This window comes from Plectropomus leopardus, chromosome 14 (genome assembly GCF_008729295.1).
Source record: "Plectropomus leopardus isolate mb chromosome 14, YSFRI_Pleo_2.0, whole genome shotgun sequence".
Lineage (NCBI taxonomy): Eukaryota > Metazoa > Chordata > Actinopteri > Perciformes > Serranidae > Plectropomus > Plectropomus leopardus.
Window position 1 is genome coordinate 12,237,698 of NC_056476.1, and position 26,045 is coordinate 12,263,742.

Consider the following 26,045-nt stretch of genomic DNA (forward strand, 5'->3'; position numbering starts at 1 on the left):
GCATGAGTCAAGGAGATATCTCCTGTCATTTGCTCAACACCCAGGGGCGGCTGGCTGCATGGGGCTGTGTGGACTGACAAATGCCCTCAGGATCTTTCACTTTCTTAATGTTCCTCAAAGCAGAGTCGACATGTGATGTGGAGTTAAAATGCCTTTGTGAAGTGCCGCCAAAAAAAAAAAAAAAAGAGAGGAGAAGAGAAGGAGTGGTAAGGCAGGGATGTAGCTTTTAGGCCTGGTTAATAGCAGTCGATCTTTAAGTGCATTCTTCCATCCTCTCCTTCTCTCTCTCCTTGTAGTGCTCTTAGGGCTCAATCCTGCCCGGGGGCCGAGGTGACCTTTGACCTGGCTGGCCTGCCTTGCTACAGCCCTCTCGTTTGTTAGGGGCTTTATCCACTGACAAAGCAGGCAGGAAGTTGGCAGCCACCCAGCAGCCCCATGGGAGGATGACCATCAGCTAGCTCAGCTTACCGCTTATTACAGGATGGTGGGGAGCATGTGTGTGTGTGTATGTCTGTCTGTGCACAAGCGTGTGTGTGCCCTTGTGCTCGCATGTGTACTTGCACAAGTACATTTACAAACAAGCAGTGTGTGCATGTGTAACTACATGTATGTTTCACCACACACGTGTGTGTTTGTGTGCACATGAATCAGAAGTGGCCGACTTTTTTCTTTTTTTTTGTGCTGGCAATTTTTTACTATGCTAGCTAATGACACGCAAAGAATAAGCCTGGAAGCTACGGACGTCCCTGTCTCTGAGCTAACCCGATCAGCTACGCATGTTAGCAACAATCAGGCAACCTTCCAGCCGCTGGACTCAGGGGACCCCAGCACACTTCTCTCACTCTCTTTCTCTCTCTCTCTCCACTCTTTCTCTCCTCCTCCTCTCTGCAGCCTGCTCATCAGAGCGCTCAGAACAGCTCACTAAAACATTATATCATAAGACACTCCAGTTTCACTCTCGCCACTCCATAAAAGTCAGGTAATTCATACTTCATTTATATACCTTCCCATTAATAAAGCTGATGAACTTTTACTCCTTAAATCTAATGGGCCATTTTGCCGTGGCTGCCAGCGCTCGCCGTTTTCTCTGTCTCTCTCTATCTGCTTCTTCTCTCTTCTCCTCTCTCGGAGAATCCACAGTCACTGCTCACGTACAGTGCTTTATGGGTGAAGAGAGAAAAAGAAGGATTTAGAGATTTTTGAGGCTTTTTACTGACCTCTTGCCACAGACAAGCAGTGACACGTACCGTATGGTGATGTTAGCGATTGGTTCTCTCTCTCTTTACCTGGGTCTCTATCTGGGTGCAACACAGGGTCATTGACCTCTGGGCCTAAAGCAAGGCATGATGGCTCCCCAGCTCGGAGGCTGTTGACAAGCATCTGTGTTCTTTTCAACAACTCGTTGAACCCCCCCCCCACTCCTTCCCTTCTCAGGAATGTAACACAACCGCTCACTGAGGTAACCCAAGCCCCTCCCCTCTTCCCATCCTTCATTTACAGAAAGAAAAAGAGACAGAGTGAGAGAAAGAGAGTGAAAGCAAGACCAACTGGGGGTGTTGGACAGCTGTCCCCCATCTCCCCATCTAACTCTTGCTCCCTCTCTATTTCGCTTCCCTCTTTAGATTTGCTTCTAGCCAACTGCCTGTGGAATAATTAATGATGCAATTGAGCTGAGGAGAGGACTCTGACCAGCAGGGGCCGTCCCTGAATGCCTGGGTAGCCGTTTTATGGAAGACCGGAAAATAGAAAGCGAGAGACACAGGGAGATAGATAGGCAGAGGAAGAGGGAGACATAAAACAGTCAGACAGTGAGGAAAAAGAGAGTGTTAATAGTCGTTTCCCCCAACAAGCCTTAAACCCAGTCTTCCTCTCTGTTTTCGTCCCCTCTAGTCTAATCCTCCGTCCCCATCCCCCCGCTCCTCTCCACCATCCTGATGGCGGGATTGGGGGGCCTGACCTGTCTGGTGATTGATGGTAATGTCTCAGGAAGTCATTTTCCCCGACAGCACCCCGCCGCCTTTCACCAGGCCTGGTGCAGAGGTGAGCCCATCACATGGATGCTTTTAACTCTTTGCTCGCTTTCCGCCGAGGTCTCCCTGACCCATCTCTCTGATCTCCATCCTCCACACTACACCCTATGCAACCACCAACCCTGTATGTCTGACATCACGAGTGAAAAAGTTGGTGACATAAGATTTAAAAGTTTGCAGAGAAGTGAAAACAAGGGTATCTTGGCAAGAAAAACACAGGCCATCTTGAAGTGGATCTGCCAAGTGGCCCCTAATTCAGGTTGCTGGGGATGGATCCCCACGACTCCATTACTGTCAGCGCTTACCACCTCCATTATGGCAATTAGGACGTGGTTCCAACACTAGGAATGCTTTGCTATGCTGTGGAATTGCTAACATCTGCCGTGTCTCCGCTCCATGTGTCAGAGTAGAGTTGTCTTTTCTTAAACACACATCTTTTTACAGTCACACTCTCCACTCTCTCTCCTTCTCTTTTCCTCACGCTTCTTCAACGCCGCTCTCCACATTTATTTTCTTAATTCGAATCAAACTGTGCCTTAAAGAGATCCCTCTCTGTTTGAGTCCAAATAACCTAAAATGATCCGTGAAGAGCCTCGCGGTTCCCGTTTTCAATAGGCTTCATTAGTTTTTAATATCTAGCCAAGGAACGGAGGGGAAAATGGCATGGAGATAATCAATGGAAAGGGGCTGGTAGCCTATTAATCTCCCCCAAAGGATTGTGGGTTAATACACGCTCTTGCATAGGCAAACATGGCTGTGTGGCGAACACATCTGTCTGCCTGGATGGGCTACTTAATGAAACAGCCAGCGTTTGGCTGCTGAGATGGATGTCGTTCCCCCGCTGAAAAATGAGTTCTCTCTCTCCCACTACGCCGAGCCACACATGATAGGGCTCCATTCAATTCACCGGAGACCTGACTGTGTCCCCCGCGTGAGAGCAGCTTAAACAATGAGGGTGCCAGGCAGGACAGGCAACGCATGGCCACTAGAGCAAGTCTTCATGGAGATCATATCAGGGAATCCTAATGTGAACAAGAGGTTGACTGATCTGGGAATGAGAGAAGACAGAGAAAGACTAGAAGAGAAGTAGTACAGTAGGCAGATAAAGAAGAACAAGGGAGGATAGAGATGAAGGCTGAGCCACCTGGGATAGATAAGCAGGCTCAATGTGTCTGAGTGACAGTGTTTGTGTGTGAAAACTTTGGTGTGTGTGTGTGTACCAGACTGTGTGTATGCAAGGGTGACAGTTTCTAGAGGTTTGGGGTCTTTCTGCAGAAAATTTTGAGCATCAAACACTTAATTTCCTGCATTTGGTGAATTTTTCTGCATCAATTTGGGCCTTTTTTGCATCAATTCATAGTGTTTTTCAAAATAAAAGTCTGCCTCTTTCATGTTTTTATTAAAGGGAACAAATGCAAATTTGAAATATTGGGAGCAACATGTCCCCTGCTTCCTGCTCAAAATCGACACCTATATATGTCCATGCATGTGCAAGCATTCTTGCCTATCTGCCAGGACATGTGCGTATGTTTCTGTGTGTTTATTCTGACAGTGTCGGAGGTGACCCCCGGTCAGGGAGTCCTGTAACCGGAGCTCACCTCCGGTTCTGCAAGCTCTTCTCTCAGTGTGCTAAACAGCCACCTGAAGACAGGATTAGCCATTGTGACCCGGCCCCAGAGGTAACTGAGATACACCTCCAGGGACAGACATGAAACACACACTGTCACGTGTTTTTGCAGCGACACAGCCAGGTGGGAGGAGACAAGACACATAGGAAGATAGAGGTTAAAAAAAAAAAAAGCTGTAAAACTGAGACAGGACGGGACAGGTGGCGACAGGGATTGTAAGAGCAAACAGGACACCTATAAGAGGATGAATGCAAGCAGGATACAGTGTAACGACGAGCGAGCTAAGTTGAAGGTGTCAGTGGTGTTTGCTGCTGTCTAGTGAAAACAACGAATCAGAGCATAAGAGGATTGGGCGACCTAACCCTGTGCCTTGGGGGGTAGCTGAGATTTGTGTCTGCATGGAAATTGATGCCTGTCAGCCTGTCTATGACTCAACTCTGACAGCATGCATGCATGTGTGTTTTCGTGTGCACATACAAAGTGTGCGTGCTGCGCTGTGACAAATGAGCTGTGCTTAATTTGCGACTGATTATGCGGGCTGCTGGTGCCCTAAACCCCCTTTGAACTTGTAATTGCCCCTGGTTTCAGTAATGAACATTAAGGAGGATTCAGAAACGTGTGGCTAATTACACATTTGCCCCCTCTTTTTCATTTATTCATCTTCATGCTGGATGAGAAAGGGGAAAAAGGAGGAGCAGGAGTGGTAGTGGTAGGAGTATGAGAGCCAAGGAGGAGGTTCTGGGTTGGGAGGCATACACTGTTGTCGCCCTCTTTATCTAAATAATTGTACAAGCTGGTTTATGGGCTTTAGAGAGGTGCTTTGTGCGTCAGTCCCTGCAGCCCTGGGGATATAGGGACTAGCTTTCCTCATGATCAATATTCAGAGAGATTCACATCTGGAGCCAAGGCCTGCTCTGCTTAGATTTGGATTTATATATATTTATTCTTTCTTTTTTATTTGATTTCCTTTCTGTGGTTCTCTTCCCTCTCAATCCATCTGCTTAATCTTATCAGCATGTGGTATTTTTTGATACAGGGATTGCTATCTATCACACATTTGTATAGCCTTTCATGATCTTAGTGGGATGTGGCTGCAGAGAAATGTGTGGAGAACAGACACACACGGCTCAATATATATATATGCTTGGCAGAGCTGCTTGAGCAATGGAGCATTCTGGGTAAATGGCTGCGGTGCAGGGAGGGTCCACTGAGGCTAGTGGAGGGGGAAGAGTTGGGGAAAGGAGCAACAAATTGACCCGCTATGCCTCAGTCTTTGATGTGGACTGGGCTCACTCTTAAAAACCAGTCCATATGTTCAGAGGGGGAAAGAGAGAGGATATCAATGGGGGAAAAATGAAAAGGTGAGGAAGTGGGGGGAAGAGGTGAGAACAAGAGACATGGCTCCCAGTTATAAGGACCCCACTGTGCTGGAATCCCACTGCCTGCCCCTGGACTGAGCGGCGGGCAAAACAAAAGCATGCATTTGAGAGGAAGGGAGGGGAGAAAAATCACACAAAATGGCAGGAGTGGGATTTGGTGCAGCCAGGGTCCCATGACAAACCAAACAGTGCAATGCAAGGTCTGTTTTTGATTTCTACTCAATGCCTCCATCCCTCAACCTTTTCTCTTTCCTCGCCTCCCTCCCTTCTTTTTACCATTTCCACCGCTTGTGCTGCTCCTTTTTCCCCTTTTGCATTATTCTTCTCTTGGTGTGAGATGAATATCAAAGCAACTGCTGGGGCAGCTTGGAGGCCTGCAGCAGAATCTCATTGGCCTCAATGGTCCCCAGCATGTAGCAGCCACCGTTCTAGCAGCTCTTGCCACAACCCCGCAATCAACCGTGGGAGGGGGGATGTGAGGCTAGCCTGCAGGGCGGTACCCCTGGAAGGGTAAGGGGTAATTTAAGGAAACTAGCTCTAAGATGTGAAACCAAAATCCTCTTATACATTTTGTTATGAGTAAGATAACCCCAAAAGTGTAGAAAAGGGAAAACGGCACAGAATCAGCCACCACCATCTTAATAACCTTGGTTTTCCACCAGGGGCATGTACGCTATCACAGACTTCCTCGCGGGGTCCCTTATTACACATGACGTCATTCAGCGCTATTTCCCAAAGAGTCAGCTCAGCCAGGAACTAGCCGACGGAGCAGTGTTATGACTACAACAGCGGTGGATTGTGCTGCTGTGCTGAAGGCGGGGAAACTGGCGCTGAGGTTTTATCCTCAGCGGAGCACGGGGCCTTAAAAAGGTCTTCTTAGCTTTGTGCATGTGTGTTCTTGGAGGAGTCTCTCACAGTTCAGAGCTGTGAGTTTATAAATCTGACTGCCCTCCACAGGCCAGGGCATGTGCAGTCACCTCTGCAGGGGTCGGTCAGACTCATGCTGCGCTCCTGCTCCTCCATCAGGACACCACTGTTGTAAAGTGTCTTTTAAAGAAATGCACATACACTTTACCATATTTACACCCCTTGCTGTTGTCTTACCTGAGGAAATGTTGCAGGTTACTTTTTTTTTTATTTTTTTACTAATTTCCTACTAACTCAAACCAATATACTTAGGTGTTAAAGGGTTAACTACTTTAGGCCTAAGAGTTTAATTTCACTCCCTCTGCAGCAGCTGCTCCTCTTATTCATCAATCTGATCAGAACGACCAATTATACATCCCGCGACTCAAACTGCTGCTGATGAAAAAAAAATAACTCATAACAAGTTCTGTCTGTGCTGTGGTCAGACCCACAAAATGTTAGAACTTAGAGGGGACACATTATGATAAAAAAGGGACACACAAGAGTTAAAAAAGGCAAGTTTGCCCCCCTCTCATATCAGCAGCTTCCACCACAGTTGGAAAACACTGCTGCAGAGTTTCACACAGCTTAATCACCTCCATGCAGTGAGAACATGTCGTAAACAGTCCCTTAGCGAAAGCACTCATTTCTGCTACTTCATTAAACAACCTGCATTAAGATGCAAACAGCAGGACTGAGAATTAGCAGGGAGGGAAGGAAAAGAGAAGAAACATGAGGTAGAGGGTGGAGAAGCGATAGGGTTAAGCAGGTATCCCGTCATTTCCACTTGCACAATAACACAATGCCAATCTTGAGAAATAAGCGAGAGTATGGGAACGAAACAGCAAACTTGTCTGCTCTTTTCACAAACACACACACACCAACAGAGTGTATGCAAGGTTAACGTGCCATGCTTTATATGTCAGTGGATTCCACGTGGGGTTAGTTGGCTTTGAAGTGGAACTATGACAGATCTGGATTAGGGGGCAAAGTGTAAAGGTCTGATGTCGGAGCATGAAACGAATTAGGGCTTATTACATTCTAATGCAGCACTAAACCTCTGGAACGGCTACCTACTATGCCAAAGCACACTGTAAACAAGGCTCCCGACACACTCACACTGGGAAATTACCCCGCAAAGCGGCTCAGCAATGATATGGCAAAGTTGATGCGGCCTGTCGTATAATTATACAGCCTGTGAAAATTGGGAGTCACTGGATCCCCCTTCTTAACTTTCTGTTTTCTGCTCCCTCCTTCTATGAAAAAACATCTTGACTAGTAGGGGTAATTTGTTGAAGAGAAGGGTGAGACTCTTGTGTGAAATAAAGACTTTCTTGAGTGTTTTTTCACTGTAGTAATGTCTGCGTTTGAGTGCTGTGAGGTCTGTCCTTGCTTTGGTGGCCCCTCAGTGGTGGCCCGACCGGGAGAGAACAGATGGCAGGCTGAGGTGGCTTGTGTCTCTGTTTTCCAGGGTCGCTGAGCAGCCGACATAAGAACACAGTGACTAGACAATAGCTCGGCACCAAACCTCAACTCAAGCATCTCCTTTAGGAGTCATTATCAATGACTTTCAATGACTAAACATCACCAAACTACCCTGTCATGTTGTCACCAGCGCCTGGTTTGCAAACACACAAAGCAATGGCTGTTGTCACAAAAGTAACGTGATGACTCTCTTTCCTGCGTCTCCCACTGATAGTCACACATTTGGGCAGCGGCAGTGAACCAAACTGTCGCCTGGGTTGCTACGGGTGACTGGAGAGCTGACTTTTGGGCTCCGAGGCAAACGAGCACATGACAGATTAGTGTGTGGGCCTCCTCCAGGCTTCCACCTCTGTGACCTTTAGGAGCCCCCTCTTTACCCCCTCCTCACCCTTGCTCTTACCCCTAAAACACTCCCCCTCCCTCTCCTCCTTCTGCTTTGTCTCCACCCTTCATCCAAACTCACACAACAAGCAAAGGAGGTGAAAAGCAAACAGATTTTAAATGTACGTCACTGACACATAGTTCCTTTTTTTTTATATTTACAGCTTTAAAGGTACCATAGTCTGCACATTGTCAGGTTCATACTTGTATTTTGGGTTTCTACTGGAACGTTTACATGCTTTAATGTTTAAAAAACACATTCTTTTTCTCACACTTTCAGCCTGGATATACCTCTATTTACCCTCTTTCTGAAACGCTGCATTTTTCACATACACTGCAAAACATTTCAACAGAAAATACAAAAAGGACTAAAGTTTGAAACTTGCATTTATCTTGACAGTTTACCTACTCTATATTAAATAAAACATGGCAATCTGACTTTTTACAATATGGGACCATTAACCCTTTGACATCTGGATTGACATCAGTTTTCTTGTGCTGTATCTAGACCCTTTTCACTAGCATTTAAATCCCTGAAAAAAACAAATAAAAAAATAAACAAAACTGGTTTGACCCCTTAAAAAAAAATTAGGACAAAACATAATGAGCAACTTGGCAAGAAATGTCCCACACGCACAAAAAAATGCAAAAGGTGACAAGAAAATAATCTAAAAAGTTTCTTATTTTTTCTCTTTTATTGGTGTTTTTTAATTTTCTTTTTTCCTCTATTTCCAGATTATTTTTAATTATTTTTGTTTGCTAATTTCTTGGCCATTTCTTAAGTTGCTTGTAGCCCTCTTCCCATGTTTTTAAAAGAATCAGGTTTCAAAGGGTTAAAAAGTTATTCTTCAAGCAAATCAAGATGTAGGTGAACTTACTAAGCATAAATTTAGAAAATCTTGTGACTTGCACTGGAAAGACAAAGTATGCACCATCAAATATGGAATAAACAGCTTTCAGCAGTTGAGTGTAAAAGGAGAAAAGGCTCGGGTATTTCAAACTGTTTGCAGATGTGCGTCTCCACCAGTTAAATGCTGCTTGTACTGGAACAACACACACGGATTAGAAGGACTAGAGGAGCTTAAACAAAAACTGGGGATCCTACAGAGCTGACTGTTTAGTCTACTCAAACAACATGCCCTCTCTTTTCGAGGGATGGACTTGTACACTTGTTTATCGTATGGGACAAACATCCGTTGCCAGGTTCGGCCCTGCCTGCGCCCATGTCTTGTGAATGACCCTAGCTGGCTCTTTTATGTGCGTCTTTAAAGGGCGGTCGAGAGAGCGGCTCGGAGGGCTCGACCTGACGATGACACCCTGTTGTCATGGAGACTAATGCTATGTTGGGCTGGGATTGGAAGAGGAGGGGGGGGGCTGTCAGTAATGTCTAATTATGTTTGCAGCACAATTCTCTCATCTCACAAAGTGTGATGTGTCCTCACTCTGTATTAACAGGGCATCTTTTGAGCACTGCTGTGTGTTCACCAGGTATATTTTCATTTTAGTAATTCAGTCAGAAACTGGTTCACCCTTTTCTACCAAAATTTACACATATATGCAGGTTTTTTAAATGTGAGAAAACCCAGTAAAAATAGGCAATAGAGTGTGTTTTTTTTGTTTTGTTTTTTTCTTGTGTGTCAAGTTAGACATCAAAGGCAGGCTCGACGATGGGAAACAGGTTAGCAAACAGCAGACAGCAGCATGGAGGCAAGTGAAAATGTTACATTGGGCGAATTTGCATCTTCAAGGACAGTGAAGGCATGACCCAGCCTACTCTGACTTACTCTGCTCCTGACTGGCTTAACCTACATTCTTACCCTATCCAATTTCACTCCTCATGCCTAAACCTAACCAATCCAAAATCTTCAGCTGGTATAAAACTAGAGCAATGATATTTGTATCATATGAAACTAGATGACCTGAAGAATCAGATGATACCAACCATGCCATGCTAGTTTATCAGTGAGGGGGCGGAATAATGCTCCAAAGTTAGGCTAAATTTTGGCGATGGAAGAATGGCATGGCCATTTCACAGGGATCCTCTGACCTCTGACCTTGAGACATCTGATTGAAAATGGGTTCTATGGGTACCCATGAGTCTCCCCTTTACAGACATGCCCATCCATAACTACAGTAGTGTCATATGACCTGGGAGTGAATGCCAATTGTAATATTTTCCATTAAATAAAAAAGGCAGATGTTAGCAGGTTTTTAATTGAGTGCAGAAGGGGCTTCAGGAGAATAAAACATAATGACATATTGTACTGTACTAACAACTGTATATGAATACCATCTAATATAAATATTTCTCATCTGAACACACACTTCTACTACTTACAGTCCAAAGACTTTCAAAATGACCAAGGGATATATCACTTCCTTTTCAAGGAGCCCAGGGGACCAATACACCTGGCTTAGCAGCTTAACAGAATTTCCCCAAACACCCAGGCCAAAGGGTGGCCCGGCACAAAACCTGAGACGCTTGATGCTTGAGAGGGCTACCTCCTTTACTCATCTGACTGACCACTCTCCCCCTCTCTCCCCCTCGCTCAATCTCTCCCTCCCTCTTCTCTGGCCAACACACATGTGTGCCAACTCTCAACTTGCCCCGCTTTGCTTCTGAGGTCCCCTATTTATTTTCATAGGTGTTTGAGGGTTTACACTAGTCAAAAGACAAGGCCAGAGCCCAGAGTGGTATCTTTGTATCTGAGTGCTTCCTGTTTTCATTGCGAGGCCGACCCTTGTCTTTACAGGGGTGAGTAAGGGCTAGCAGGGGGCTAGCAGGGGGTGAGAGGGAAGGAAGGCCAGGGGCGCCAAGGGGCTAATTGTAGATTTTAAAGTTTGCTTTGGCCCCCCCAAAAAAAGCGCATCACCTTGTTCAACAACAAGGCAAAACTCCCATCGCTGCCACTCTCTCTTTTCACTTCTGTCTTACATTCCCTCCATCCACTTATCCAGTGGTGGAATGTAACTAAGTACATTCACTCACATACTGTATTAAAAACTACCACATTTGAGGTAGGGTACTTTTCGTGTCATTTTGTTTTGCTTTGGGTATTTCTTTTTTGAATCATTTGCAGGTTCTTGTTTGTTTTTTTCTCTTAATTTTGATGTCTTTGGGTGTTTTTCCCCCTATCTTTTTCTGTGTTGTTTTTAATAGTTGTGAGGTTTGGAGGTGCTTTTTCTAATTTAAAAGAAAATTAAGTTTTTTTATTTCTCTGCATTCAGTACTTTTACTTTTAATACTTGAAGTTATTATATTTACTTTTACTTAAGCAACATTTTCAATGCAGGACTTTTAATTTTAACAGAATAATTTAACAGAGAAGTATTAGTATTACTACTTTCTACTTAAGTATGAAACTGAACACTTCTTCCACCACTGCACCTACCCTCCGCATCATTCCCTCTTCCTCTACTGAAATTTGTAGTCCATGCTTTTGAAGTGCAGTAGAACATTTTACCCCTAACAGAGAAGTTTACCTTTCTGATAACATAATCTCCCTGTAGTATTGAAAAGCTTATACCAACAGTCTGGGATTTTCCTTCCCCTAATGTGGCTGGAAGACATCCAGAAACTCCTGGGGAGGGAGGGGGGTATTATAGAGAGAGAGAGAAAGAGTGGGAGGGAGCGCAGAGACGGTCTGACCCTCTTCTGCCAGCTAACACCAGCTGATCTGTCCAGCCGTTTGCCAATTACATATGGGGCATTTAAGGTTGCCAGCTCACGTGCTCTGTGGTGCATGTGCATATGGGCTTGACATTAAAGAGACCAGGGTTATCACAGCTCCTCCACAGAGCAACTGTGGAATCTTTGCGTATTTTTTAAGGTCTCTACGGCACCAAAAATGTCATTTTCCCCTGCAGCTGGAATGTGGTTACTTTCTACATGTGACTGTCCTGAAGAAAACCATCTTGCGATTTCTCCCAAGAGAGTGTGAGGTCAGAGTGAAGCAAGGGAGGGTGGGAGGGGAGCAGGAGAGGGCAATTTTGTTATACTGAATCCAAAAGCCAACAGTTGTTACTATTGGCCTGTGTTGTTTTTCCGTGTGTGAGGGGGGTTCTGTCCTTTTGAGCTTTTCAGAGGATGTGACAATAGCTGGATGTTGAGAACATATGTAGAGAGACCCCTGTGGCTCATAGAAGAGGAGCTCCATGCTGGCCCCGCAGTTTGAGGAAAATACAAGGCCGCTCCTTTCACTCCTCACCCCCTCAGTTAATGAATGCATGAATGGCAGAATGCCGCTATAGGCCATTCAGGGGCCAAAGTCCCCAAGAATTCACCCTTGCACAAACGCATCCAGCAATGGCAAATACATTTGCTTAACAAATTAAAAGAAAGGAGAATGGCTAATGGGTGTGTGTGTGTGTGTGTGTGTGTGTGTGTGTGAGAGAGAGAGAGAGAGAGAGTGAGTGAGAGTTTATGGGTGGGAGAATTGGATGGTGAGAAGGGGGATAATTCAATTAGTCCTCTTCCTCAGTAGAAAAATGAAGGAAGGTTAAAAGGGAGGGATTATTATTTGTACAAGACTGGCCAGGGCTTTACACAAAAGAAACAAATGAAGATTGGAGAGAACATCTACAAGCAGGAGATGTGATAAAGGAGAGAGGGACAGAGAGAAAGAGGGCCTTGAAAGCTCTGCTCTGTCTGAATTAACCAGCTCTCTGAAAAATGCGCCCGAGCCCAACATTGGGTCCCCCCTCTCCACCCTCCTTTCCTTTCCACTCTTTCAATTCAATTTTAAAACAATTCTAAAGAAAATTGTTGGCGACTCTTCCAAAAGCTCTGTATGCGTCATTCTGTCTCTTTCTCTCTGCATCTTTTGCGGAGGGGAGCACAGAGGTTGTGTGAGGCTTTCACCAGGAAAGATGCCAAATCATGAGGAAATTTTTAGTCTGCAGTCACATAAGGGTTGTTCACGTTGTTTTGAATACCAGTTTTTGGGCATGGAAGCTTCAGTGAGAAATAGCCAAAATTAATTACAGACGTTTTGGAAACATCAGTTTTCAGTTGATGCAACTAAAACAAAGTGACAATCAGCCACTTTGTTAGCATGTAGGTTAACATTAACTAGAATAGTTAGAATAAAAATGCTTAACAAGCAGCAGTCTGTGACTCGCAGAGTGAATAATCCATTTAGAGATGATCTGATCAGATCAATGGATGAGAGGAGCAGCAGCTGCGAGTGGATGCAATCTTTTAGACACAGCAGAATAAATGGTTAGGTTTCACTTTTAATGTGTCTGACGTTCAGCTGCTTTACCTGTGCCCAGAGTACACCCTGCAGAGTGTGATGCAATAATTATCAAAACTGTATTTATGCTCAGATAGTGCTCCTAATAAACAGTCCAGCTCCAAAAATAGAAAATCTATTTGTGGCAGCAGGTGTTTTAATCACATGGCAGGCCGCCACAAATAAATGAATGTGTGAAATCCTGCAAGCTTGTTGTGAATTTGGCATATGCAAGTTTCCTTTGAGAGTTTTTAGAGATCATCTTTGTTAATTCTGAAACTATTCCAGATGCTTGAGGTTTTTCACATCTTGCTGGCGTATCTTTAAGCATATTAAGTGTGGTCAAACTGTCCCAGTTTCTGTGCTGGGCTGCTGGTGACTGACGTTAGATATAAGCAAGTTCGAGTCACAAAACTATCTCTGAGTGTAAATGTTCTTATCTTGAATAACTAATAATAACCAATGTTGATGCATAATAATTAATGTTGTATTACTAGGTCCGAATTTATAGGCTATGTGGGATTTTTGGGTTGTGCATTCAAATCCTGATTTGGACGTCTATTACCATGGCAAAGATCGAAGCTACAAAACATACAGGTCATGGGTTTTTTTTGCATGCATATATGAACGCACACATACATGCATATTATTCTCTAAATATACGAAAAGAGTCAGTTCTACTTCAATAAAACCTTTGCTGTCCCTCCCCTTCAAACACAAACATGACATCCTAGTCCAGGCTCAGGAGAGGAAAAAAATTCTCTTAAATAATAATAATAATAGTAATTTAAAAAAAGTTCATCCACCTCCTTTGAATCAGCCTCTGAATGAAACCTGGTCTGCATGATTTGGTGAGAGGTCTCCAGTCAGAGAGCGATGGAGCTGTGAACAGCTGTGAAGTCATTTTGATAATGATGAGAATAATAAGCATGCAGACTGGCGTGGTGGAGCCGCTAAGGCCTGCGAGGCTCAGGGCTTTGCTGTTGCAGCTTCACTGCTCCTGAATAGATAAAAGTGATTAAAGCACTCCTGATTATCCCTGACCAATATGTAATGGATTTACAGCCCTTTCAATTAGGCCGTATTTGCTGGCCACACATTACTTGGGCTTTTGGTTAGGTAATCAGGGTACAGGGCAGGGGGTTGGCACTGGTGAGGAGAGGGAAGGGGTACAGGGTGCACAGGGGCCACCTGACCCTCTTAAATGTGTGGATGATCCATAAGTCTCTTCTACTTTCTCTCTTTTACCCCCCCATTGTCCCTCCATCTCTGGGACAGGGAGCCACGTGCTCTGAGAGCAGCTTATGTGTCCTGCCACCTCCTCCTGAAATCTGACCTGTGTTGCAAAATCAATACAGCCTGATGTTCTGATAATGTCCTGACATTAGCGAGGGTGGTGGGACATGTGGTCCACTCCCTTTATACATGACACAAACACACACAGACAGACCAAAAAAGAAGACTGACATGTACAGAAAACAGCTACGCTAAAGAGTGTTTCATCATTTTACCAAGTATGTTTGAATCACTGTGGCATTTGAATATTTAATCCCAGCCGTGCAGCATCACTGTGTTTAGCGAAGTGGATGAGTCAATGTCAGAGCTGTCTGATTGAACTGTTTGGCAAACAAACAATTTCCTCTCAGCTATGGAGGAAAAATATATTAGCATCTCAACCTCAAACATAAGCGAGAATGTCACCAAGTCAACTGGATTATAAAATGTGAAATGGATCAAAAGGTGAATAGATTAAAAATGCAATTTTAAAGATGTGATACAGCTGTCAAATTTGTACCCATAACCATCTCTACACCTACACAGGACTTACAGTGAAAATAACAAAATTATGTTTAAGTTCAAGTGATCAGAGTTTTTAAAAAATCAGCCGATATAACACTTTTACACTCACAATCACTCTCCGCTAACTACCACTCCTTCTCTTAATCTACCTCAGAAAAAAAAACACTCCTCAGGCCAAACAAACAGCGCATCTCATATTGGAGTGAATGTCATGGATTGCTGGGTCGTCTCCCCTCTTGCTCAGAGTGTGCTGAGCAGAGTAAACAGTCCAAACTGATTAGATTGACCTGGTCACTGTGTCCGTCTGACAGGTGGCTGACAGGTGAGCATCACAGCGCTGCTGTCACTCACTGCCTGGCTTCCTCAGTAACGACTATGTGACAGCTGCGTGTATGTGTGTGTGTGTTTCTTCCATGTTCTCATACATGTGTATCTAAAAAAAAAAGGCCTGCTTACCGTGAGATGCTGGAACAGCCACGCCCTCATGATATTAGTGGCCACCTTGGGGAAAATGCCCCGCTTTTTCTGCCTCTTCTTATCCTTGTCTGGATCATCGTCATCTCCTGTGCCAGGCGATGCAACGCTGTTGTCTAAGCCATCTCCTAGACGGAAACCAAACCCGGGTTAAATAACATCCCACTGACTCAGAACACAATACAAAAATCCAAAAAAATTCTCAGAGCTGAAACAGAAAGCACAGGCTGTCAAAGCTAAGTTTAAGGCTCATGAAAAATGGATAAATGGACAAATACCACAGATATGAAAGAATCCAAAAGCACTGCGCTGAGGCCTAGAGAATCGCCGCAGCAAAGCTAGTCTTGTGTAGTGAAGATATGGAGGTGGGGGGATTTACATGGCCTTAGACCAAGGCCCGTACAGCGAGTGAGGGGTTTACACAGAGGCCTAGCTGAGTTGTTCTATACCCCAGAGCACGGGAGAGGGGAATAGGGGTTAATGACTCTAATGTTATGGTTGGACGCTGAAACACTAGGTTTCTCATTCCAGTTCTACAGTAGGAGGAGGAGGAAAGAAAAAAAATGGAGCGAGATGACAAAAAAAAAGGACAAGGAGCCTTCAAATACAGTAGAGGCTCGGACTCATGTCATTAATTCAATTAAATTTGCATGCTTGACATAATATAGAGCATTTTTTTTCATCTTTTGAAGAGAGCCAAAGGGGACAGGATGGAGTTATGCAGACATGTACAGTAGATTCATGCATTCATGTTGCGTGCACAGACACACAAACAAAACTCAGAGGAGTTGATCATTCACGGCATCCAGTTGAGACGCATGAAAGTGGGGATGTGATTTGGGGTGGTTCATTGTTGCACTTCGATGCACATAATGGACTCGTCTGCCCCCCCCACCTCCACCTCCTCCCCAAGCCCCTAATCTCTCCTCTCCCACTTGCTTCCCTCGCAGCAACCCACCTTTTTTTTTTTTGCTAATGCACAATTAATAGGAGGGCAGGCCAGCGGCGGCTTCGCCTGCATTAATGTCCGTCAGCGTTTGATTTCAAGAGGAAAAAACATGCACATAACCCAGGCACGATTTCTCCTTTAAATCGAAGTTTCCATCTTTGTCCCGTGCCTTTTCTTGTTCCTCTTGCCCCAGCATTAATTGTGCATTAGCAAAAATGATTTACTTTTAACAGTCATAGTTATTTTTTCTTGCCCCCGGGCACAAATGCCTTGAAAGCCTTCCTTGAGGGCATCTAAATTATGTATCTGAAAAACTCCTCCACTAAGGCAGAGAAGGACCCTGACGTTCTCAAAATTCAGACTCGCATGTCCTCCTGTTTTTGGGGAGGCATCAATCACAGCCACCTATACACGCCTTAATCTCGCATAAATATTTGAACTAATAACATTAAAAAGGGGGAAAGAAAAAGGATCCGACTGGTGGCGTAATCAAATGCAAAATAAATGAAGAATACAAGGACAGCAGGGGCCCTCACTTCTGACTACTTTCCCCACTTTCTTTTTCCTCCCCCCTTGTTTTTCCCCTCTCTTTCTTCTTCTCCCTCTCTCTCTCTCTCTGTCTCTCTTTTCTGTGCACAGTGTTTTCCTTCCACATCATTAGCACAGAGCCACACGAAAGAGGAAAACAGAGAAGTGCCGACTTTGCGCTCCCTGTGTGAAGTTAAAGAAGCAACAACCCCTCTGAAGGACATATGGGAATGGGGACATAGGGGTGTTGTAATTGTAGAATGGGCATTCATTAGTGGCAAATGCCGTAAATCCCAGGCTAAGTACGAATCCTTGTTCAGGAAAGCCTAAAACAATAAACTTTAGTCTGGCCATAGCCCTACCCTGACTGTGAGGGGGCTTCCTGAGAAATGCAACCCAGACGGAAGTCAAGTCGAACTCCCCCAGTTTGCTTTCCAAACTTCAATAACAACAACTAGTGAGCTGTGAATTTTAACCACCCTCTCCTTGTTTCTCCGCTTTTGAGCTCCACTGAATAATGTTGATACACAGTTTGGCTGTTTGTTTGTGTGCCGCTAGGTTTTGTGTTGATTTTCGAGCTAGTCCTCCAAATCCCCTCTCCTGCTGTGAGCAGTCAGGCTCATCCAATGGAACCACACAGTGGCCAAAAGGCTGGCAGATTAATTTTATTGACGTTTCCATTTTCACTGCAATGCGATAGCCTCCCCCCTGGCCAGGGCCAGGGCGACCCGTGCGTATTTACAGACTGACCTGTCACTTCATTACCCAGCATGCTCGCTGCCTCCTGCCCTAGCCCGCGAGGGTGAAACCAGACTCCAAGGCTTTCAGCTCCTCTCTCTGTCTTTCTCTCACATGTGCACGGATACTGTCATGAGGTGTTCACATTTTGTGCTCAGTATTAACAGTGCAGAAATATGTGCATTCCTAATTTGAGAATATAGCAAAATCAAGTGTGGACAGAAGGTGAAAAGAAACAAAGAGGAGGAACACGACAAAGCAGGGGGAAGAAAAGAAGGAGTAGAAAAAGAATAAAGAAGACCCAACTTGCACAATCTCATTACATCTAAAGGAGAGCTGGTGCTTTGCATCCACCCCCACTCCTTTCTTATGAGCGAGAGAAGGAACGCTGCAGGGCAAATTGTCCCAAACGCTAATGGCTTCTGACTGTTCCTTGGCAACTCTGCCATTCTAACCTGTGTGGATGTGCACTCTGAAAAAAATGAGGAAAGGGAAAGAAAAAAAAGTGCAGGGCAGAGCAGGGGGAAGCGTCCCATCATCTGGCCATGTGACACAGATGGGGGTTGGCTATTAGGAGGCAGCCGAAAGGCCTAGGGGAGCCGAGGTGCTGGAGTGTAGCCCCAGGCACTTTTGGAAAAGCAGCGCCCTTGGAGACGGCAAAAAAGACAGCCCCCCCCCCTTCCCTCCTCTCTTCCACTCTCTGTCTGTCTTCCCTCCTCTCTCCCTCACCCACTCTCTATCAATATCTTGACCTGAAGTGCTCGCAAAGAAAGTTTGTGCCTATTTCCATGCGCACAGAAAGCGAGAAGGTGTAATCAGGCGAGATGGAAGACAATGACCAGACGCAATGAGGGCGAGAGAGTGAATGAAAACACCAGCAAACAAACAAGCGCCAAGTCCAAGAGCACATTACGCTCACATACATTCCCCCTCTCTCATCACCAGTGGGTGGTTATTAAAAATGCATTCAGATATATCTCCCTGTGAGTAAATTGGTCTCAGGGCTGAGCTCATTAACGGGTTGGGAAAGGACTGTAAACACACTGCAACTCTGCTTATCTAATGTCGGCACATTCAGGGTCGCTTCAGGATTCGGCGCACAAAGAACTGCTCCGGCACAAAGTGTCCTACAGTGTGCGCTGAGAGTTAAGGGGGAAATTCAGGGGAGTCCTAATGACGCTAGAGATCATGCATCATGTCTAGGAGGCACCCTGGCCCTCAGGGAGCCACTGAGGTCTAGCATTATGGATATAGCTGCGAGTATTGTGGCTCTATCAGTGCGCCCTCGCTCCTCTACCATTCCGATATATCCGTGCATGAATGAATAATGGCTTGTCAATAGTTGGAAAACATTCAAACCCAGCCATGGTTAGTTATCAAATAACACTCCACACTTATTGGTCCCTGTACTATTAATACACCTTCTGAAAAGCCTCCAGACAAGCTTTAGATGTTGTGTGTGTATTATTCTAAAGGCTGTGCGGTGATTTTGCGCTGGGAGGCCCCTGCGTTTGTTTCAGGGTAATGAAGCAAGAGTGTAGAGGCAGTGGCTTATGGAAGCTGTGGTTAAAGTGACTAATTACAACAGACCCCCCACACCCCCTGTCAGCCCAAACTAGTCAGGCATGTTCACCCACCCAAATGAGGAGAAGAGGGGAAACTCACGAGCAGAAGAAAAGAGGAGAAGACGGGGAACAGAAGCTAAGAGGGTTTGTTGTAGCAGGAGGCTCCTTTGGCCTCCTCTACCTTAGCACGCCATAGTGACCCCCCCTCTCTCCAACACCCTCCTATTACACCACCTCTAGCCCTGCAGGCTTGGCCGCGGAGAATGAAGAGAAAAGAAGAGGGGGATTTAGAGCCTCCCTTTTCCCTCTTTTTCTCCTCAACTTTTCAGCCAACATAAGCGGCGTTTAGCACATTCAGTCCCCCCCAAATGGCAGCGAATGAGAGAAGCAGTGGGGGCTCCTCTTTTGTCCGTCTGGTTACCCCTTTTATTTACTCTGGATTTACGAAGGGGTCTTTGCCGGCTCTGGGACCACATGCTCTTGACGCACACACAGTCACACAAACACGTAGAGGCTCTATTCACACTAGCGGAATGGCCGGCCCTCTTGTTGCTCTGCGCCGACTGGGGATTACAGGTCTGCAGGCTATAACCGCATGCTAGCAATATGCTTACATACGACATAGACGAGCGCTAACGAGTAGAACATAATCCCTTTAATGATAAAACACACACTTGAGTGTCCAATTTCTAGCAGTACCCATCAGTCTGTCCTTGTGTGACCACACGCCATATGGTTTACTGCGCTCATTCAGATCCATACAGTAGATGAGGGCTCTAAACGGAACTGTTTTAGTGTGGCTGCACCACTGCAGCCAGTGTTTTACGCTGATTATTTCCTGATCTGTGCTTAAACAAGCAACAGCCCCTTGCACTGGACCATAAAACAACAGCTTAGTAAACAGCAAGCATGCTGACAAATTGGTAGCGCTCAGGCCGGAGTCATTAACAGCCCTAAAACCTGTCAGAGCAATTACAACAAACTCTCTCCTTCAGCAAGTCTCCCCTGCCAAACTCAGATGTCACTACTCGCCTCCTCCTTTACCGCCCCGCCTGTTACCACCAGGACACCGGCTAAAGGTGAAGGAGAGAGGACTGCCACGTTTTTCCTCTCTCCTCCAATGGACATGACACCCGAGAGAAATTAGGACAAACCTCCATCTCAAACACAGCTGTATCTGCATCCTGAGTGCAACGACTGAGTGGTTCCTTTTGCATGAGAAGTAATGTGTAGTTGTCTCCCCCCAAAAACACATCATTAAGTGTTCCCTTAAATGAAGTGGAATAAGAGCTTCTAATTAGATGGGTTTTTTTTCTATGTGTGGGGAAGCGAGGCAGTCAGGCAGTAAGAAAGGCAGGGAGGGAAGGAAGGAGGGAGGTGGTGGTGAGGGGGTAGTTGCTCAACAACTCCTGTACCTCCCCTCCCTTCTCCGCCCCTTCTCTAAGCCCCCTAACCCTGCCATCAGGCAGATATCTCTCTGTCATCCCTGGAATGCTGCAGATAACTATCGCCTCTCCACCGATACAAGGCCTCTCTCCTCTCACAGGCACGGCGTTGACCCCACTGTGCACATCCCTACCATAGAGGGCGAGGTTGAAGAGGAGGCAGCGGAGAGAACGAGAGGGGAGGGGTGAGGGTGGAGGGGTTGGAGGTAAAACTTGTTTTTAACAGCCAGTTAGGCTATTTTACCTTTTAACCCAAAATAAGGGCTGGAGCAAAGCCACCCTCCCCTTTCAGCTTCTCCCCTGGAGCCAAAGAAGAGTAGTTCGTCCAGAAGAGAGAGGGAGGAGGGGGGGTACGCTGCCTGGTTACTGCCTTTTCTCCAGAGTCACTGCCTAGAACTCTCTTGATCTTTTCACAAGATTATCATCTGCCAAAACCCGAAAATTTAGCACTGGGTCCAAGGCTTTAAACTGAACTTATTATTGGTGTGATTAACCTTTTACCTGCAACAACTATTTTCTTATTACATCATAAATTAGGACTTTTAGGGTTGTGCTATGGCTGTTTATGCCTCCTGAGATCTTGATTTTATTGTTCTGTACATATGTGTATATGAAGACGCAGAAAAGTGCTTCTCTTCACACAGATGTGGAGTAAATGGATGCAGCTGAGACAAGACTCCGCCGTCTAAAGGGGGCTTTATTTGAGGAGGAAAAAGGGAGCCAAAGAAAAGAGATGGAATAAAGATGTATAAAAGAAAGGAGGCAGGCTGTTGCAGATGTCAGGACCCAATTTGCATGAATGGCAAAGGGCTAAATTGCAGGGGATGGGGGAGCTACCCTCCACCCCCGCACCCCGCTCCTTTTTGGGGGGAACTAAAAGGGAGCTGTGATGCCCATGACTGCTCCTCACTCAGCAGACAGGGATCAGTGGCTAATGAAGGGCTTTGGGTCTCCACCAGACATTTCACACTCTCTGCCTCCCTGACAACTCCACCCCGCTTCCCTCCACACTCCAACACTGCCGCTGCTCTTCCCCTGAAATTCCAAATCGAATGGGGCTAATTGGTCTCACAGGTAATGGCGGTTCATCCCTTGTTTCCTGATAAACAAATGTACAAACCTGCCAATGCACCTGTCCAAACCTTATTTCTCTCTGCCCAGACTTTCTCCTCCTTTCTTCCCTTTACGGAGCTAATCTTAGTGGTTAAAACTGCACATACTGACTCTACTCCCCCTATAAATTACCATTGTTACAACAGAAAAGCAGGGCCGGGTGCCCACAGAGAAGCATACCTACAGTTTGATGCTGCATTAAATATTAAAGAATAGGTATTTCCCAAAAGGAAGCAAGGCTATGTTGAATTGAAACAAGCATGATCATTAGTAAAACAAGCTGCTTCCACACTTTCTGCTTTGTAAAAATGACTAAGTTGCTCCACTTTGGAATGATAATGCAGTGAAAGCAGAGAATAAAGAGACGAGACAAAAGCGAAAGAAAACAGAGATGGAGAGCACGCAAATGCATCGTATGCATCCATCTGCTAGTGAAGAAATGGCTTTACAGTCCCTGCTAGGAAATATTGCATATCAAAGTGTTCCACCTAAACCACCAGAAAGAGCAGCTCTGTGCTGGTTGCCAGTTTGAACAGAGTGCGGTTTCGTGATTCAGAGTAGCTTAAGCTGTTTGAGGCAATGTATGACAACAGCATCAGCGGTGATTCTCTACCCTCAATTACAATTTCAAACCAAACAAACAAACTCCCGGTTTTGATATGGAGAGAAGAGGACGAGTTGGATTTATTGCAGACATCTTTGCCACACCTGATGGACAGTGGCATCAAAGTTTTGCAGAGATGGGGGTTTCTACACAGAGCTGGGGGGGGGGGGGGGGGTGGTAGAGCAAATGGATTAAAAGGTTTATAAATCAACAAGTCAACCATCAGATTGTAGCCTCTGCTCAGCAGCCCTCTCATCAGCCAAATGCCATGAAGTTTTTTTTTCTCCTCACTCTCTTTTTTTCACACAAATGTCCTGGAGGCAGGGAACAAAGCGAGCAGAACTGATTACTGCGCTGCTGCCCCGCTCCGCCAGTCTAAACTCTGTTTGGCTTCCTAATGAGCTCACTAAAAACCCAATTCATCACCCATAACCCCTTCTCAACCTGCCTTGAAATCCCCCATTATGGGGGAGTCAAGGACAGTCCGTTTACAGGCTTTGGGCTGGGGTCAAGGGCTGGATGGCAGTGGTCGTGGCAACAGCGCGACCAAGGTTATTGTGACACGAGGGATACTTCCACTGCTGTCCCAGTTTACCATACGCCATTCATTTCCTTTCAACCAATCCTCTCCTTTGATTGTCACACTCCATTAAGTTTATAGACAAAAAATATATATTTATATCCCACCCCCAAATTACAAGGTCACAACTCTGCAGGCAAATGCTATAGTGATTGCCTCATTGGAGGCTCACAGACTTACTCTTTTAACTGGAAGTCAAAAAAAGCTCCATCATCCTTACTGTGGTTAAACAAAGTTTTCTCTTTTCTGTCTTTAGAAAAACTGATATAAAGTATGTAAAGGCTGCAAGAACTTCTTAATCTGGAGTTCTTCTATAGAATTTATGGGAAACATTCACTTTTGTTGAATGTGCTATTTACCTACTGGTATCCACAGTATTTAGACAGATGTATGTGAATATGGTTATACTGTATTCAAAAACATATACACATAGTTATTACTTGCAAACTGGAATGGGATGTCCCTGTCTGTTTTTCTTTTTCCTTATTTTGTTTTTGTCTTTTTGGAGCCTCTATGGGGAGTAGAGGTGGTTTTGTATCTTGTTTACATGTAATCTACTACCTGGAAAATGAAAAATAAAGTATTCCAAAATTTTCTTTTTTTTAAAAACTATTTTAGAATTATGGCTTGTTTTTTACACCCTGTACCAACTTCCCCCATCCCTTATGCACTTCTCTTTATGCAAAGCCAGCGGTGTCCCAGCCTGAGCGGAGGAATGTCCGGCTTGATGGCTGCAGCAGCGGGAATGTCCCGTTCCAGTCAGCGTTCGCACCAGAGATTTCAAGTTTAATACCCCTTCGTCCCATCCCCGCAAAGACAGGAATTTGGTGGGAAGGGAATGTAGCAGGATGGGGGGGTGGGGGTGGGGGGGGTGAGAGCAGAATACAGTTGGTTTATTAAGGAAAGGGGCAAAGGAAGAGGGGAAAGTGTGAAAAAAAGAGAAGACTGTCAGTAGATGACAAACAGCTGAGAAGGTAGGAAATGAAATGAGGAAAAGAAGGGATAGAAAATGTCTTTAGGAGGAGGTAGAGGGTGTTGGTTGGAAGGTAGGGGGGGTCAGAAAGGAGGAGGAGGACAGCGGAGGGCTGGGGTAAACTCCCACAGTTCCTCATTACATGGAGCTGAAATGATCCTCCTGACACCTGAGCTGTAACCAAGAGATTACAGAATTGATGAATCCTTGGTTTAAAATGCAGCTGTTTTATTCTGCTTTAGTAATTAATTCTTTTTCCGATAGCGTATTGATTAAGCGTAGCCCCTGATAAAGTTCAAACTGAGCGAGATCCCTGTGGGGCTTTGGCTTGGCCTGCTCTGGAGAGTCAATGAAAACTTCCTCCCCTCCACCTGCATCTCTCTCTCTCTGTCAGCGCAGTTTACCCTCATAAATTAGTCAGATCTGCGAGGAGTGAGGAGCTGGCTTAGCTGATACTTGCTTTGTCTGCCCTTTTGCGGATACAATTCTGTTATTTTTATTTTATCACACCTACACAAATGCAAATGCCCTTATTGACTTATTATAGTCCAACTCACCAAAACATTCATCTGAAGAGGCTTTTATTTCTGGCATACTGACTAAAATACTACATGTGCTCTTGGATACAGCTCTTTCACCCAGCTGCTGATTCCTTCGCTTCCTTCACCCTCCTCCCTCGCTCACACTCTCACCCTAACAGGGAATCATGGCATACACAAGCGAAAGTGTCTGCTTTCACAAAACTACTCTTTCATTCTTTTTATCGCCGTGTTTTTCCATACAGCTGTGAGTGAGCGAGTCTGATCAACAGAGGGTAGAGCGGCTCTCTCCGGGGAGCCAACTAGCAGAGAAATCAGATACAGCTTTACAAGAGAGTCAGACGCTCATGTCTTGTCAAGACCCCTCACCTACCGGCTCCTTTACAAGTCAATAACCAGGGCCCAGTGTCCTCCACTGGGCCCTGGCACACATTCACCATTTTCTATAGGAAGCAGAGGCAGGGGCGGGGGGGCGGGGGGGTTGGAGTGCACAGCTCTGGATTCCATGCTGTAACCCTTAATGCTACATTATGGAAATAATGTTGTATTTCTGCTTTGCATAGACATAGATTTCAGGGGGGCAGTCAACTGAGATTGCTTCAAGTCAAGTCTTTTTTTGTGTACAGTGTACTTCTGGGGACGTTTTGGTCCCCAAATTTTGCTGCAGTGTGACTGCTCTTGACTTTCACGGAGGGAGAGACTGGACCCTCAGGTGAAGAGGTGGTGAGTTTACAGCTCATCACAGCAAGTTAACATGACACAGTCTCTGGCTTTTGTTTGATATCTAGTGTCAGAAAAAAAAAGTCATTAGCACTGTTAACTTGTTTACTATACAAAATGGTTGCTGCTGTTACACTGACCTTACTGACTTTAAAACTATATATGGAAAACAAAATGAATTGTTGAATATTCATGTCAAACAGCCAAATCCAATTTGACTGGCATAATTTTGAGTCAGGTAGAGCTTATGTTAATGGTTAACAGTACACACTAACGCATATTAGAACTATGTTATCTCGACAGCTTAAAGAAAATAAATTTTCCATTATGTTACATTACGCTGAAGGTTATTCACTAACGATTACTGTAACAAATTAACTCAGACAGCAAACTGATTCCATGATTTTTCCAGGAATGCAGAATGTGATTGTTTAATTCTATGAGTTTTCAATTATTGTGGGAACCCTGATATTTAGAACGTGTGTATTTGTCCCAAAAAATAAAAACAGTGAAGTAGAAGAGAACTTTTATTTTGAAGAAATTAAACACATTTCGACCACAAATTTTTGCAGAAAAATTCACCAGAATCTCCAAATTGTAAATTAAAGTTAGATTTACTGGGGTTGGACCCAGAAAATGTAAATGTTAAAACAAAACCTGCACCCCTGCTGCTGTAAACATGCTTTTAACACATAACTAGATATACTTCCACATCTTAGCTGTGGTAGGACCCTATTTATCCCCAATATCCAAGATGAACTCCTCTGACATTCCTGTAATACATGCTGACAAATAATTGGTGACCCCATGAGGACAGAAGAGCCAGTTAAAAGCCTTTTTTTCAATATTAAGAACTAATGAAAGAGTGAATGAATTATGAAGGGAGAAGGGAAAAAATATAATTAGAAGGTGGAAGTAGTGCTTAATACATTTACGCGAGACTATTTCCTTTCGTTAATGGGGCCGCAGCATGC

The 26,045-nt window shown here is 44.9% G+C and overlaps 1 protein-coding gene across 5 annotated transcripts in view; it reads right to left on the bottom strand.

The window, feature by feature from the left end:
• meis2a (Meis homeobox 2a) overlaps nucleotides 1-26,045 on the bottom strand; it is an 89,689-nt gene that overhangs the window by 38,166 nt on the left and 25,478 nt on the right. For 4 of the 5 annotated variants that reach the window (XM_042500278.1, XM_042500275.1, XM_042500279.1 and 1 more), the window contains exon 9: nucleotides 15,300-15,445. In XM_042500278.1, coding sequence (XP_042356212.1) covers nucleotides 15,300-15,445 — 146 coding nt within the window. The remainder of the gene's footprint in view (nucleotides 1-15,299; nucleotides 15,446-26,045) is intronic. The other variant, XM_042500276.1, reaches the window with a different exon arrangement.